General features: G+C 38.6%; 2 protein-coding genes across 2 annotated transcripts; both read right to left on the bottom strand.

Moving 5' to 3' along the window:
- Positions 1-2,710: 2,710 nt before the first annotated feature.
- On the bottom strand, positions 2,711-3,640 carry LOC128491664 (olfactory receptor 10A7-like). Its single transcript, XM_053463980.1, has one exon. The coding sequence runs from the start codon at positions 3,638-3,640 to the stop codon at positions 2,711-2,713; it is 930 nt and encodes a 309-aa protein (XP_053319955.1).
- Positions 3,641-16,020: 12,380 nt separating this feature from the next.
- On the bottom strand, positions 16,021-16,956 carry LOC128491665 (olfactory receptor 11L1-like). Its single transcript, XM_053463981.1, has one exon. The coding sequence runs from the start codon at positions 16,954-16,956 to the stop codon at positions 16,021-16,023; it is 936 nt and encodes a 311-aa protein (XP_053319956.1).
- Positions 16,957-17,215: the final 259 nt, after the last annotated feature.

A 17,215-nucleotide genomic window follows, 5' to 3' on the forward strand; every position in this document is an offset into this window, starting at 1 on the left:
CTTTTATGGGACGCTAACAGTAGTTTATATTGCACCTACCAAAGGATATTCCTTTAATGTTAGTAAGGTTTTGTCTCTTCTGTATACGGTGATCTGCCCATTTTTTAACCCAATTATATATAGCCTTAGGAATCAAGATATCAAAATGGGTTTGAAAAAGTTGCTATCAATTAGCCTACGAGGGATTTAGAATAAAGCTCAGGAAATCAATTACCCTACCAAGCTACTGAAATGGACATGGATTGCATCGTCCATTATTAGTGATTCATGTCACAGATGCAATATCTGTATCTCCTTTTGGATAAAACATTCCCCTAACTGTGGCATACGTTACATTTCCAATTATTTCTATTGTATAAAAAGTACATTACCTCTATCACCAGGTATCACTAGAGAGTGAGTGATGTGTACATCTCTTGTTTATCTAAGACCATAGATAATGGCTGCCTACATGAAACACCATGTGGGCTATACCAGGAGTAATAGGACACCATGAGCTCCAGGAAGAGGAGCAGAATGGGCCAGAAGGAGAAGAAGGAAGCCGCATGGCAGATGTTAACAGAGCTGCGAAAATTCGCCATAGAAAAAGTATGAAATTGAAAGCTGCTCTTCCATCTTGGGCTAGCGAAGTGCTAAGAAGCTAGGACTAGTTTAGTGCCTGTTATTATAAGTTAGAAAACAACGACTGAAGAATTTCTCTTAACTCTTCTATATGAAACTGTTATCTTGAGCCATTTTAGACACTAAAGAGTAAAGGAGTCATTTGGAATGCCGATTTGGAATCCTCTCTAAAGTTAAGGAGAATATAATTGTTGACTGTCTGTAATTTTGTTATGGTAACCTTTTCGATATATTGTTTTTACCGCCAGAGGTATTAATAAAGTATATCATTATATGTCATAATGTCTCTTGGTATTCGTCTTTACATAACTTAACTGTATTCTCGAATTAAATAAATGTATTGTTGTATTGTTAGATGTCTTTTGTCAAAATTGTGTATTAAATATTAGCATAATTTTGCATAAACAGGCCACGACCACAACAAGCTGCCTACCTTCTTTCATTTAGAAGCATGTATACACCACTGTGTCTTTACATTTGATTTATTAACAGAATATGATATATGTGAAAACAGAGATAAAGATTGGCTTTTGCTGTTTGACCCAGATTGTTATAAAATAAGAAAACTCATTATTGGTTTAGTAATCTTATGAGGTAACTGAATGATTCAAAGTAAATTACAATGCAGAAGATGAAAATGATGTATTATTATTTTTATTACACTTCCGCACTCGCGGACATTAATTCTGTCGCACTTGCAAACTCTTTTTTTCTATTTATTTTGGGTTTTTTTTTTGTATTAAACCATTACACAAAAGGATCATGGGATATATTTAATTTGAATAAATGCAAATGAGCACACTACCATATATGGCTAATATATGTTCGGACAGAATGCTGCCCCAGTTGAGATGTCCTATCCTTGGGCTACTAACCGGCTTTCCCAGGCCTTGACAACAGGTGTACAATCTTGAGTATTAATACATACAACAGCTACATAAAGAGAGTATCGAGTGAGTGGTGATGGTACAATTTAGATTGCACACAAAATATAGAGGAATCTGAAGAATTATGCAAGAGATTAAAAAAAAAGAAAGATATAAACTGTTGACCTTTATCCCTCCCCCTAACTAATACCCACCCCACTAACTAGTAGATATTGGGTTTATTCCTCTACTCTGCTAATAATCAAACCAAGAGGATAAAGCAAGATCAATACATTGTTTTTTTGTCTGTGCTCTCCCCTTATCTCTACCCACCCCTCCTAACCGGACTATGTCCCACCCTTAAGCCTTAGCTAACTAATACTGTAGATAATTCCAAAAATATGAACAGACCAACAATGATGATAATAGAACAATGGATCTGTCATCTAAGAGAGGGTGTCACTCCATTCTTAAAGAGGAATCTTTGTTGGGGATCAAAATAAGGAAACATAAAAGGTGAGGGTGAGGAGATGTTTAAACATTATTAATATAGGTCCATATGTGTAAAACATGTGTATGTATGTGTTAAGTCTGCCCAAATGTTAAGTGCACCCCAATCTTGAAATTTGCTGCAAGCAATAGTATCCCGACACTCCAGAAAGGGGATCCTTCCTATAGCTTGGCAGATGCAATGTGGATGATTGTCGACAATAGGTAGATTCAAACTTGAAGAATCACACGTGGCACATATTACGATGATATCTCAAGCTCTGATGGAATATCTGCAAATTATTTTTGCTCCGAACTAGCACAGGTAGTCTTTTGGCTCCCTTTGCGTTGTGATCTGTAGATCCACCAGTTTATGTTGAGATGCCTGGGGTCCCCAAGTCAAAGGGGGGGGTGACCAGTAAGCCTTGGTAAGTATATTTGCCAAGTCAGGTGAACTTGGTCAGGTACAGTTTTGTTTAGACCCAAATCCTCCGCAGCCCACATATTTAGAACCACACGGTGGATGACAGTGTGGAAGAGCAACCTCCACTCCAGGCCTGGTACTGGAAATGGGACCTCTGCTCGTGTGGATCATAGTAAAGTTGGTAGCTCCAAACAGCAGCAAATCCAAAATCTAGACACTAAGCTGTTGGTAAAAGTCTCATGAAGGGCTGATATTTCACCCTTTATAACTATAGAAGGCTGGCGATGGAGTTGGAACAAGAGGAGCTATTCTATAAAGCATTTGATATAAACTTTTTCAGATGTTGTTTGATATCTTGATTCCTAAGACTGTATATAAATGGGTTAGCAAACGGGCAGAGAACTGTATAGAGAAGAGATGCTATCTTTTTGATACTAAATAGATTAAGCCATTTAGATGGAGCTATATACACAATTGTTTCAGTCCCATAAAAGGCAGACACTACAATGATGTGAGAGCTGCAGGTGGAGAAGGCTTTCTGCCTCCCGGTGCTGGAGGAAATTCCAAGAATGGTGATAAATATGGAAACATATGTGAATATAGTAAAGGAAAAGGGGACAAACACAGCCGGTATAGCTATAACAAAGTCTACAAGTTCAGCAACAGTATGCTTTGTACACGACAGCTCTAGGAGGGGAGCAAAATCACAGAAGTAATGGTCAATTACATTACCACAGAACATTAAAGCAGAAACCAGGGGTGCAAAACTAAATGTTATTATACATCCAAAAAGCCATGAAAACACAATGAGTTGAAAACAGAGCCTAGAACTCATGATGGAGGTGTAATGCAATGGGCGACAAATGGCCAAATACCGGTCATAGGACATCACTGTGAGAAGGAAACACTCGGCGCCTTCTGAAACACCAAAAAAGTAAAACTGAGTGGTGCAGCCAATGAAAGATATCGTGGTTCCTCCATTAATTATAACATGGAGCATGTTGGGGGATATATTTGTGGTGAGTAGGAGATCGCACACCGATAACTGAGTGAGGAAGAAATACATGGGAGATTGGAGACTCAGAAACTTTGCCACCAATATAATAATCAGCAGGTTCCCGACTAACGTCAGGATGTAGATCACAAGGAACAGAACAAACAGAATAGATTTTAAAATCTGCGGAGTTTGAAAACCCAAAAGCAGAATCTCCACCACTTTTGTCTGATTTGTTACAAACATATTTCCCAGAAACAGAAAAGATGCAATAAAATGTTCTTGTAATGTTTGACCAGGTACCTAATACAGTAGCATTAAGGCGTCCTTCTAGTGGTTGCCTTCTACTGATCTTGCATGTGGGAGAAAAATGAATCTAATAGTTGAAAGAGAGTAGTAAATCGTCCATCAGATATCGAGAAAAACCAGGAAGACTTTGCTGTTTCGTTCAAACCTTAGAGAACTGGAAAAAAACTTGTAAACCAAACACTTCTAGCAGTGGTTCTTCAGGATGCTAAGATTGGAGATAAAAAAACACTAACTAACAAACAATAACTAACAGTACAAAGTCAATCAACATAAACATAGAGTAAACTTACTAATAATAGTTATCCCTTCATTGATTACGTTGTAAATGACCAGATAAATGACATCATCGATTACATTAGTGATCACACTAAATTTCCAGTTTCTTCATTTTGTATTGGTATCCAGTCAATTCGGACGAATCCTAACTTGTTTTGCAGTTAGAAGGATAAAGTGGGGTTGTCGGCTTGGGTTTTTGGGAACTTATATATATATATTTTTGTTTCTTATAATCAATAACAAATATGTATGGTTTTAGTGTTCACAATTTCAGGACAGGTTTTATGGATATGTCTGGATGGGGACATGTCTGAATCAGAATAGTTTGGGGCATTTTTCACCCAAAAACAAAATTTGTTGCCCGATGCCAAGGGGGGCGGGGGGTTGGAGGAAGAAAGAAGACAGAAGAAGCGAGAGAAGAAGTGGAGCTGTGGAAAAGGCTACAAGGTCGTGGAAGCCGAGAGTGGGAGGGCGTGAGTTTTGGTAAAACACATATTAAGGTATTTGTCGCAGTGAAAATTGAATTAATGGGTAACTATTTTTTCATAATTTGTATTTGTATCATTTGTATTTGTCAATTCCTTCTGTTAAAAATAAAGAAAAAAAGAAAATCTGTATTGTAAATAATAATAATAATAATAACAATACTGCATACGTGCCAAGTTAGACCCCATCATGAGTACAGAGTGTTCTTATTTTTTAAAAAAATTGTAAATTCTAAATATCACCATTAAATTAAAACTGATTTAAAGTACTGGAGGAATATTGCCATACAGCAAGAAAAATACGAATGTAATATTCTATAATATTTCCTTGGTAATAACATAAATATTGATAGCTTCAAAAATCACAGAAAAAGTTTTATTACATGGACATTTTTATACCCTGACATGAGTTATTCAACAAAAGAGAGGAATTTTATAATTGATTTGAGACCAAAGTAACATATTGCTAGACAGACACCAAAAGGAGTCATGTATAAGTTTGTATGCACATTTCTACAAAAAACAAGAGTCATTTAGTCAGCTTATTCCTCTGTTTAAGACGGAAAATACAGAAACTTGATAAACCTACCGGCTTGACCTATCCTCTTATGTCATCATGTAGAAGGATAACAATAACAAATTCCACACATATATGAAAAAAAAGCAAGCAATGAACGATCAGTAAATGCTTTAGAGGTCTTTATAGTGTGCAGAACACATGACATCATTTCTGATGAAGTCAGGAAAGCCCAGGGAATTTCAGGAAAGGCATCTGGGTATAGCTATAATGGGAATACACAGCCTGGTATGGCTTAACTCTTGCTCTACTGCAACGACTGAGGCCATTAAATTTAGAAAATCTGTACAACATGGCAGTAATTATAGCAGGCCATGCCAGAAACGAGGCCAGATCCCTCATGAAACGGCTGAAATGGAGCCAAAAGCTTTGCATTTTCATCCAAAATTCGTAGGCCCACATTCACTCACACTCTCATTAATTCTCTCACAGTCTCTTTCATGCTCTCTAAATGTTTCCCTAAAACTTCCACTTATGCCAACCACTTCTAAGTCATCTTTTCCCTTCTCTTCTCTCTTCAAGCAGCTATTTTTTACCTTCGTCCGCATCTTCGCCTGGCTTAACCTTTCGCCAAAATGGTAGCACTTGCAGTCACTTACATTCCACATCCGATCAGGGGAGGGGACATCACTGCAAGCGCCACAATATTGCGCTCAGGTAAACTGGCAGAGAAGGTAGGGAAACATTTAGAGAACATGAGGGAGAGTCCACTAGAATGAACGTGTGAGAGAGTGTGAGCTTTTTGCATCATTTTCATCCGATTTGTTGGGGTCTGGCCTCGTTTTCGGGATTTCCTGTGAATCACAGAATATACCAAATTTCTGTAAATTTGCTATTCGAACGAATCTGAATGCACAAGTCTATTATGTATGGCTCTGATATTATTGGGAACGAAATAAGAAAATATATTACAAATAAATATTCAAGGTCTCATGACTTGCACAATAACCTGTGTGTTATATGACATAATCCCAAGGTCATAACACACCCCAAATCATGAGTGCGCAAAGCAGTTTAAAGCCGAAAAATTCACAAACACACTTATGTCAAAATACAAAAATGTGTTGTTTTTTTTTTTGGAGGAATAACTACCTCTAAATAATCCCTGCAAATGAAATATTTTCTAAAAGCAACCCCCCCACACGAAGATCTCAAATGCACCTCATGGCCAGTCGCCGGCAGAATATGCGGTCCATTGGCATAATGAACTACACAAACCTTAACTTGCCCAGCAAGGATTGCAGCTTTATCAAGGATTGCAATTCATCCTCCGCCAACTGGCAAACCATCATATTGGAATCAATTTTGATGCCCAAGAAACAAATAATTGTCGTCGGACACTCTTTTGCTTTTTTCTTAAGCAACCCAAAATGTGCCATGATGGCTTGCTTTGTGCCAAATAATATATATATATATTAAAAAAAAATGGTGACTAAGAAGGGTCAGCAAAAATAAAATGTCCCAAATAGGACATGTGGGCCAGGATGACAAGAAGGTAAAATTCTAACTTCAAAAATGCACACCTCCCAAATATGGCCTTTTAACAACCAGGCAAACCTATGAATGGATGATATCACTGTACTCATATGTCATGGCAATCATATATACCAGGAGCTGTAAATTTATACCTAAAGCACAATTTATGTAAAAACCCCCCCACAAAATAAATTACTACCACAGAGCTTGGCAAAGGCTGGTAGTAGAATTAGCCCATGAAAAGTCTTAAAATGCAAGCATTTGAAATACCTTGGAGTGTCTAGTTTTCAAAAATATATGGTAAATTGAATTGGTCAGCTTTAAAGATGTCCCAAAGAGGAAATGGGGACAGGATAACCAGATTTGAAAGAAAATGCTACTTGTACTTAATGCCCTATAACTTGCAAAAAAAGAAAAAAAAACATAAAAACATCGGTTATTTAAAAACTCAGGACAAATAGTAAACTTGGAAGTTTTTTTTTCATTAGATTTTGTAGATGAGTAAAATATTTTTCAATTTATTTTTTTTATATATAGGAAGTTAGATGATATGATCAAAAATGATATCTGAAGAAAGGCCTTCTGGTGCTGAAAAGAAAAATATAACATGTGTGGGTACAGTAAATAAGAACAATTATCTTATTACAGCTGAACACGAGCACCACAAAAATGTTAAAACAGCCTAGTCCTTTTGGGTTTTAAACATATCTCATCCCCCTTTCCTCTTCAGAACTCATTCGCAGTCCACATTTCTCCCTCTCTTCTGCCATCACCCTACCTTAACTCACGTGCTATTCTCTTGTTTCCTCATACACTCCTGCCCACTAACCTCTCTCAGGTGAATGCATCCCATCCCCACAAATCACAGTCCCATTTGTTATATTTTTGCTCTCTGAAACCCTACCTTTTTCAAGAAGCGTACAACTTTTCTTCCTAACCCTCATCATTCTTCCTAACCCATCATTCTAAATCAAGCCATCTGAATGACAATTTCTACAGATTATATGGACCCTATTTTTTAACTTCCCCCTCTACCACTAGACTGTAAGCTCGCAATTGCACGGCCTTCTTCTCCTTTTGTGCCAGTTTGTTATTGTGTGTGATTTTACATTATTCTACTCATTGTAACAGGGCTACGGAACCTGCTGGCACTATATAAATAAATGTAATTTCATTATGTAGAAGTGCTCTGCAAGGCCTGGTTAACGTAGCTGATACCAGGAAGAAGTGGATGAAGAAAGAAGTCAGAAGACAGAAGAACAAGAAGAGTAAAGAGAAGAACCTGAGCTCTGGAAAAGTGGTGGAGAAGGAAGGGGGGCATTGACAGAGAACATGAGAAAGTGTGAGTAAGAGAGGAGCGAAAGCAACAAAATGCAAATGAAAAACATGGACCTCTCAGCATCATTTTAATTTGTTTCATTTTTGGACAACAAAAAGTTGTGCGAATCTTAATACACAAGTCTAATATGCATTATACCGAATTATATGGCAAAATAGTTGTTTGAAGTATTTAACCCCTTCTCGGTCAGAGGGGTTTACTCTACTTTAGCTTTTTTGATATTTTTACTATATCTTTGTTCAACCATACTTCTTCTTTGTTACGTTTAGCGTGCCTACACATTATATATTGTTTTCTCTTTATGACGCTTTTTGTATAGTCTTTCATTCAATATGAATTATATGTAAGAAAACAAATCAAAATTTGAAAAAAAAACCACAATTGTATGTAGGATTTCTTTTACAAATCATCTTCTGATTTATGTTTAGTAACATCCTCTGAATAGAATAATACCCCACATGCTCCCTGACATACTACATGACTTTTTCTTAATTTTGAACTTATTATGATCACCATTATTATTACTTTTCTACTTTTTAGAAATGTTTGGCTGGAGTTCCCTTTGTGGTCTTGGAACTCTTTTGGAACGTGGGATCACTGAAGTCCGTTCAATTATCATTGAATTTCATTAATTTATATTTTTAGTTATTTTTCCCTCATTTTCACTTTAATCCCCATCGAAGCTGATCACAGTGAGATCAGTAAGCAGTGCTCCATTGCCCTGCATTACCTGTGGTCAACCTGCTCATCAGAGGTCTCAAGATGTTCTAGGTAGACCCTCTGGGAACCTTTTCAATTTTAACACCAGCAGAAATATGCATTATTCTGGTGTAACAGAAGCTCAGCACGAAACAGACTCCTGCTGACTGGGGAGGTGTAATGACAGCCTGTTCCCCTGTGTACCAGTAGGGGGAAACCGTAGGATGTACTATTATGTCCTTGGTCCTCTAGGCCGTGTTTTATGGGATGTAATACTATTCCATATGGTCACCAGATGTTAATTAACTCTTGTATAATATTAATATGTAAATTAGTATGCCGGATAAACTTAATTGATAATCTTATTGAATGTGCCAACATATTCAGTAACTGTAATATTGCATTGTCACATTAGATTATTCAATTCATGACTTTCTTGAAACATCTGGTTATGGAGAATTAGTTAATTAAAATTATACATTATTATTATTATACAATTTTACATTACAAATGTATTTATATTACCTGACAAGCTACAGCCACAACCACCTTGTAATATATCATCTAGCCAAACACATGATCTGTTAATAAATCATTGGGTGATAACACAGTGGTATCTATGGAAGGAAGGTTCATTGAATTTACATGCTTCATTTTAAATACCTTTAAGGCTATTTGAAATAAGCCTTTTGCAAGCTTCTTTGATATCCTGATTCCTAAGACTGTATATTATTGGGTTAACAAATGGACCTAGCACTGTATATAGAAGAGACAATACTTTATTAGCATTAAATAGATGTCCTTTGGTAGGCACGATATAAACGACAATTAGCGTCCCGTAATAAGCAGACACCACGATGATGTGAGAGCTGCAGTTGGAGAAGGCTTTCTGCCTCCCGATGCTGGAAGAAATTCCAAGGATTGTGATAAAAATGGAAACATAAGTAAAAATAATAAAGACGAAAGGGACAGCTACGCAGGGTATGCCTAACACAAAGTGTACGCGCTCAGCAACAGTATGCTTTGTACAAGACAACTCTAGGAGAGGAGGAAGATCACAGAAATAATGGTCAATGACATGACCACAGAACTGTAAAGCAGATACAAGGGGGGCAACAATAAAAGTTAGTATACAGGCTAAAAGCCAAGATAAAACAATGAGTTGGAAATAGAGTCTAAAACCCATGATGGACGTGTAACGCAGAGGGCGGCAAATGGCCAAATACCGGTCGTAGGACATTGCTGCAAGAATAAAACACTCTGTACCTTCTGAAACACAATAAAAGTAAAACTGAGTGATGCAGATACTTAAGTATATTCTGCTTCCTCCGTTAATTACACCATGGAGCAACTGAGGGACAATGTCTGTGGTCAGAAGGATATCGCACAATGATAACTGAGTGAGGAAGAAATACATGGGAGTTTTCAGACTCTGAAACTTGGCCACCAACATAATAATCAGCAGGTTCCCGAATAACGTCAAGATGTAGATCACAAGGAACAGAACAAATAGAAAAGAGTTTAAAATGTAGGGATTTTCAAAACCGAGCAGCAGAATCTCAATCACTTCTGTCTGGTTAATTTCCAACATATTTTTTGACACCAATTATGTGTAAAATTAGTATTTGAACTAACATAATTTACCTAAAATCTCAATCGGCCAGGCTCGTAGAGTTGAGTTGTATAAGGAGTATTTTTGTTATACTCATGTAAACTGTAAAGGGTAAAGCAGTTAATTAGGTGGTTTTACACAAACAAAAAAGAAGTGGCGATTTTTAATGTCATTAATGAGAAAAGTAATGATGATTGCAATCTAAAATCAGGTTCTTCTCAGATTATGCTGTTCTCTTCATCCTTCCATACATTGGCAAGCAAACATTTTTTAATACAAGAAAATTCAAGTCTGTAGCCATGACCTATGGAAACAAAACGTTAGGAAGAACAGATTACCAGTCAACAAAACAGTAGGTTAAATAAAAAAATGATTAGCAATTTTTAAATGTAAAAAAAACTTGAGCTAAAGAATGACTATTGGAAGCAACGAGAAGACTTTAGGAGCTATGGTATTATATTTAGATTTTTTTAACCTAAAGAGGCATATCTCTCAAAACCCCAGTGCTTTAGAGTACAAATAGAGCTATTTACTAACAACACATGGCTACATAGGTGAAGAATATTATATCTAAATTTGAGGGGTTCTTGCTGATTCCCTTTTAATAGCAGATTAAAAATGAGGAAGCTTTGTATCCTTACCAGTCTACTATCCCGTTAGACCACCAGATAGGAACATCAAAGAAGACCACAAATGCTGAAGAAAGATTCTCTGGTAAGGTTCCCAAAGCTTCTGTATCAGAGGTACAGTGTAACAACTGTTTATACTGTGCAAAAAACATGACATCATCTCTGTACAAGAACACTGGGGATGGGTATTGCACAGAGGATTATAGAGAAGGAGACTGGGAGCAGCAATAATGACTCGACACATCCTTATTCAGCTTAATTCTCTTTAACCTGCAATGAACTGAATATTTTTTTATTATTATTTTTTTATTTCAATCTACACAATTTTACATCAAAACGGAAAATCCATCTAATCATGCCAAAAGTGTGCTGAATAATAGTATTTTGGTTCAACAGAAAAAAGAGAAAGTATACTATATCCAGAAATGTTTGTTGAGGCCACAATGAAAAGAGTTGTGGTTTGTAACTTTGAAGATGAATATTGAACCTGATTGTAGTAATGTCTTGGACAAAAAATGTTGTCTGAATATGGGGGAAATCAACGGTTGTCTCACCTAGGATCAACTGTAGCTGCATGTCCTCTCATGCTATCACTCACAGATCCACTAATATATGCTTTGTAATTTCATGAGTTAGAGGCGAGGGCAAGCAAGTGGAATGTGAACTACCGTGTCCTCAACATCAACTCTGAATATGACTACCCTCTTCACAGCTAAAGATAAAAAATAACAAAATAAATGAATCATTTTAAAGAATGAAGTTAATGAATTTGCCCAGTATTAAGAATTCAGAATTTCTCTTTGAAATGACCAAGATGGGACCTTGTATTGAGTGTGCAGACTCCATAGGCAGTATGGGGCACAAATGTACATAAATAAAATTTATGTGCTGATACCACAATTTTTTGTGTCTTTTCTTACTTTTTAATTTTCATCTTTGGATGGCTCCATTTGTAAAGAAAAATCTTTCTCACTCGGCCTCAATCACTCTCGCACCCTAATTCATTCTCTCTCAAAGTTTCGCTACCTTCTCTGATGACAACTTCTGTGTCTCTGTCTCCTTTTCCATTAACCAGGTCTTCTGGAGGTCAGAGCCTCCACGCACACATAGAGTTGGTGGGCTACTGTTTTGGGAGAACTGGAGGTGTAGATTATTGTTACTCTTCAACAATGCAGTGTTATTGTTAGATGTGGTAGTGATGTCATTTCTGGTATCACTTGTAATGTAAATAATATCATTTGTGGTAGCATTTGTATGAAATTAATCATGACCTTTGTGATGTCATGTTAGTGACAACAAGAAAATCAGTATTGGTCTATAGGTTCCATCACAGGTCCCATATCTATTTATAAACATTGCGATTGGTCAAGCCTTCACTGTATATTCTAGAATATTATATCTCAAAACTGGCGTTTCCAGAGACAATAAATTCAATAAATAGTTGAAACCTATTAATGCCCTTCCTCCAATAAATGTTTGACTTTTTGAGAAAGGCAATTAAGCTCAAGGCTGTCCATAACCTGATACATTTAAAAAACAAATATGTCAAGACATAAAAATAAAAAATAAAATCATAATAGGAGTTGCAAAGTGTTTTTCTTAGATTCATGATTTTCCCTTATTGGATTTACCTCTACCATTTCTGCTTGGATGCAAAATTATTTTTCTACTACCCAATCAATAAAGCAACCCTCTTGTTTTAGATAAAGACCTTTTGTTCACATCCTTTATCGCTCTTTTATTGTCTAAGCCATTGAGATTCATTACTCTTTCCTGCAATCATTTCACAGTTTTACCCTTCTCTGAACTTTCTCCAGAACGTCTACCCAGTTGAAGCCCTCTGAATCATCTGCAAAACACACACTTTACCTTTAAGGCAGGGGTCGTAAATAGAAACCCTGGTGCGAAAAATTGCCCCGGGCCCCCAACTTCAACAGCTGTTTTGTCTAAAGGCTGTCTTGTACAGCGGGCAATTACTTTCAAGGGATCCATGTATAAAGTGGATATAGAGGCAAAAGATGATTATTGTTGACCTTATTTGCATGCGCCCACCCAGAATTCCTTGTGGTTGTGGTAGCACCATGAGATTTCTGAGGGAAAAACACGCCTTCTGGCTTGTCTGGTGTCTGTAGGTGAGTGTTTAATAATACTTCTACTACCCCTTAAATTTAGGTGGAAGGGTTATCACCTTTACCCACCATAATTTATGTAATGGTATTTCTTGGCTACCCCAAGCCTCAACTATCATGCCAGTATCCCAATAGTGGGAAGTTTGGGTCATGCAAGTGAATTGTTCATTGAAATGATCCGATCCATGATTTGGATCATGAGTGTGACTCACGCATCACACATCACACATCACGCATCACGCATACAGCCTCCGGTTGTCAGAGAGAATTCTCTGCAGCCATGCTCCGGCTACCCAGAGCCTTCCCTTGCGGGATGCGGCAAGAACTCCACATGCAATGGGGGCGTTCCCGTTGACAGCAGCAGGAAACACCCCGATTTAAACGAAAAATGGGTAGGGAGCTGGGCATGTCAAGACCCCGCTCCTGTGACCCGGAGGATTCGGGTCTTGACCAGGAGAACCGGAGAAGCAGTGCTTACTGGTATGAATGATTGTCATCTGTATATCACTATAACTCTGGTTTTGTCTTTGCTGTAGCATTAATCTTTGCATGAGTATGCGTAATTGAGGGAATGAATCTGTGAATGAATGAGTATATGAATGAATGAGTGTGTGTGATAACATGGATGTGTAAGTGGGCGGGCATGGCACATGGTGGCTGTAAGTGATGTGCAGACCCCATACTGCTGGCAACACTACTACACAAAGGGGGCAGCTAGCCAGATTTCAGCATGTACTGGCTGATTTCGCATGATAAGCGTGTGATTGCTAACAGCAATCACAGTCCCATCATGCCTAGGTTCCAGCATTTAACCTGATAAGAGTGTGGTTGTTGTTAGCAATCACACTCATATCATGCCGTCATATTATTTGAAACATTCAATAACAATATTAATTTATATATGATTGTTGACAGCAATCCCACTCCTATCATGCCCAGCCAACCAGTACATGCTGGAATCTGGGAATGCCTGGGAACATATATATATATACATTGTTATAATTTTTTTGTACAATTTTGGTGTGTAACTTACTTTTATTAAAAGTGTGTTTTTTTTATTATTTTTAAAGGTGGGGGTCATTTTTGGTTTCGGTCCAGAATTTTCATTTCGGTGCATCCCTAGAATAAATAGAACTATTTCATTTTTACTTATCCAGAATCCTGAATTTGTAGTCACAAAACTTTCTAGGCCCAGTAATCAGTGAGAGGAAAAGTAAAGATTTTGTGTCATTTAGTTTATTTTAATCTGCATATTTTATTAAAGGCTACATTTTCTCACAGTGAAAAATGAGTGTGGCCCACGAACATACACAATTCTCACAGTGGCGTAACTACCGGGGTCATAGGGGTCGCGACTGCGACCGGGCCCTGGAGTTCTGCCAGTCAGGGGGGCCCAAGGGGTGGCGAGCGGTCGTTTTCAGCAACCGCTCGGTGCCCTTCTGTCTCCTCTGCTCCCTGCCGCTGCTGCCACCACCTGCCTCAGCACTGCCCCGACTGCAGTGGTGGGAGCGTGAGGCATCTGTCTCGGGTGCCGGCGCTTCATGCTGAGCACCGGCATATGACGTCATATGCTGGCGCTCAGCAGTGAAGCCATGCGCACCGCAGCAGAGCAGCGAGGCACAGGCCTCGTGCCCCCACCACAGGACTGCACGGTAAGTGATATACAAAGGGGGTAGGGAGAGGGTAGATAGTGAGAAGGGGGGTAGGGAGAGGGTAGGTAGTGAGAAGGGAGAGGGTAGATAGTGAGAAGGGGGTTGGGAGAGGGTAGAGAGTGAGAATGGAGGGAGAGGGGTAGATAGCCTAAGAAGGGGGGAAAGGGGGTAGATAGTGAGAAGGGGGTAGTGAGTGGGTAGATAGTGAGAAGGGGGTAGGGAGAGGGTAGATAGTGAAAAGGGGGGTTAGAGAGAGGGTAGATAGTGAGAAGGGAGGGAGAGGGGGTAGATAGCCTGAGAAGGGGGGAGGGGGTAGATAGTGAGAATGGGGGGTAGAGAGAGGGCAGATAGTGTGAGAAGGGGGTAGATGGTGTGAGAAGGGGGTAGATTGGGTTGGGGTGGGGGGGCCTTAACAGATTCTCGCACCAGGGCCCTGAGACTTCTAGTTATGCCCCTGAATTCTGATGAAGTGGCCCACTGCAGAAAAAACTTGGACACCCATGCCTTAGTAGAACTAGACATATACATTATCTGGAAAAGAGGATAAGGTTATATGTTAGTTCTTGAAGGAGGTAACAAGGGTATTACATTTAGCATTAATACACAACGCAGAAAGGATTATTCTTCACACATATCAACTGGTGGTATTGGTTAGATAGGATAAGTATATGCAACATACACGAGCCTCAGTCTCTTAGGCTAGGTGTGCGATGTATGCTGGATACATTTTTATCACACCAGCCTGTGGGCTGAGGTTTCCTTCTGGAGCACTTTGTAAATAGTTATTTTTTTTTGTTTTTTGAACACATCTATTCGGAAGGCTCAGTATACGTATGGAAGACACCAGAAATGCCAAGGTGGAGCCAGGTCCCCTAAAAAGGTCTTTTCTGGTGAGGAGGGGAGTTAGGTAGCTCTTCTGAGGGCCTCCTCCTCCTTCGATTGTTTCAGTAGTCCCAACCCTTGCAGGCAGGGACAAAGAAGATCCTTCAGGCCTTATGACCGGGAGAGAAGGAAGGGGTCGCGTATCCCTCATAGAGTGTGACCCCTGAAGAAAAGGAAGAAGAAGACTTGGTGTCCACTGTGGCCTTATGACACATTTGGCAACAGTCATTATTTTTGTGTTTCTTCACAGCGGAGCCACTCAGGCTTCAAAAAAATATTTTTTAAAAATTAGGAAGTCCTTTTATTTAGACAGTGTTGAGCTACAGTTACAAAAGAAGAATTCTCCTGAGGCCTAGCCGAACTTAAAGGTCCACCATTCTGGCCGGTTGTCTTCGCTCCAAGCGTTTGAAAGGATCCTGAAGATTGGGTTTAAGATTTGTCTGGTGGTCCTAAAAGGCCAGTCCAGTGAAAATGACCTGGTAGGTACTACATCATCATACAGGGTGAATACCAAGCCTTGGTAGAAGGGAAACAAGGACAATTGATTTTTAAGGACCAATGCTAAATTCCTCTAAAGGTAGTTGAAATAAACTTTTTCACACCTATTTTAATATCCTGATTCCTAAGACTGTATATAATTGGGTTAAGAAAAGGGCCTAAAACGGTATAAAGAATAGATAATACTTTATTAACATTAAATGAATGCCCTTTAGTGGGTGCAATATATACTGTTGTTAGGGTCCCATAGTAGGCACAAACTACAGTCAGGTGAGCGCTGCAGGTGGAGAAGGCTTTCTGCCTCCCAATGCTGGAGGAAATTCCAAGGATGGTGATAAAAATGGAAACATATGTGAAGATAATAAAGAAGAAAGGGACACCTACGTAAGGGATACCAACCACAAAGTCTACAAGTTCAGCAACAGTATGCTTTGTACAAGACAACTCTAGGAGGGGAAAAAGATCACAAAAATAATGGTCAATGATATGACCACAGAATTGTAAGGAAGAAACCAGGGAGGCAACGGAAAATGTAACCATACACGATAAAAGCCAAGAAATAAGAATGAGTTGTGCGTAAAGCCTAAAACTCATGATGGAGGTGTAATGCAGCGGGCGACAAATGGCCAAATACCGGTCATAAGACATCATTGCGAGAAGGAAACACTCTGTGCTTTCTGGAATAGAATAAAAGAAAAACTGAGTGATGCAGCCTGTAAGCGATATTGTGCTTCCTCCATTAATTATAACATGAAGTAAATTGGGGACTGCATTTGTTGTTACAAGGATATCGCACACCGATAACTGAGTGAGGAAGAAATACATGGGAGATTGCAGACTCTGAAACTTGGCCACCAATATAATAATCAGCAGGTTCCAGACTATCGTCAAGATGTAGATCACAAGGAACAGAAGAAAAAGTAAAGAGTTAAAAATCTGGGGATTCTGAAAACCCAACAGCAGAATCTCCACCGCTTCTGTCTGGTTGGTATCAAGCATACTTTCTTCACCTTTCCACTGGAGTAAGATATTTATGTAGTACCTTTCTCAATACACACGTATTATTTTTATGTAGAAGAAATAAGTTAATGAGGTTGTGTTACATGAAGATGAATTTGAAACTAATATTTGTTACAGTCGTTAAAAAGAAGGAAAACGGTGACAACAATCTCAAACCAGGTTCTTGCTCACGTTCTGCTTTGTTGATTTGTTAATCCTAAAATCAGAGATATCAGAGATTTTCAGTCTGTATCTGGAA

Source organism: Spea bombifrons, chromosome 4, assembly GCF_027358695.1.
Source record: "Spea bombifrons isolate aSpeBom1 chromosome 4, aSpeBom1.2.pri, whole genome shotgun sequence".
In the NCBI taxonomy this organism is placed as follows: domain Eukaryota; kingdom Metazoa; phylum Chordata; class Amphibia; order Anura; family Pelobatidae; genus Spea; species Spea bombifrons.

Bases quoted from the DNA above. Each gene is read 5' to 3' on its own strand.
- LOC128491664 (XM_053463980.1), bottom strand. From the start codon at position 3,640: ATGTTTGTAACAAATCAGACAAAAGTGGTGGAGATTCTGCTTTTGGGT.
- LOC128491665 (XM_053463981.1), bottom strand. From the start codon at position 16,956: ATGCTTGATACCAACCAGACAGAAGCGGTGGAGATTCTGCTGTTGGGT.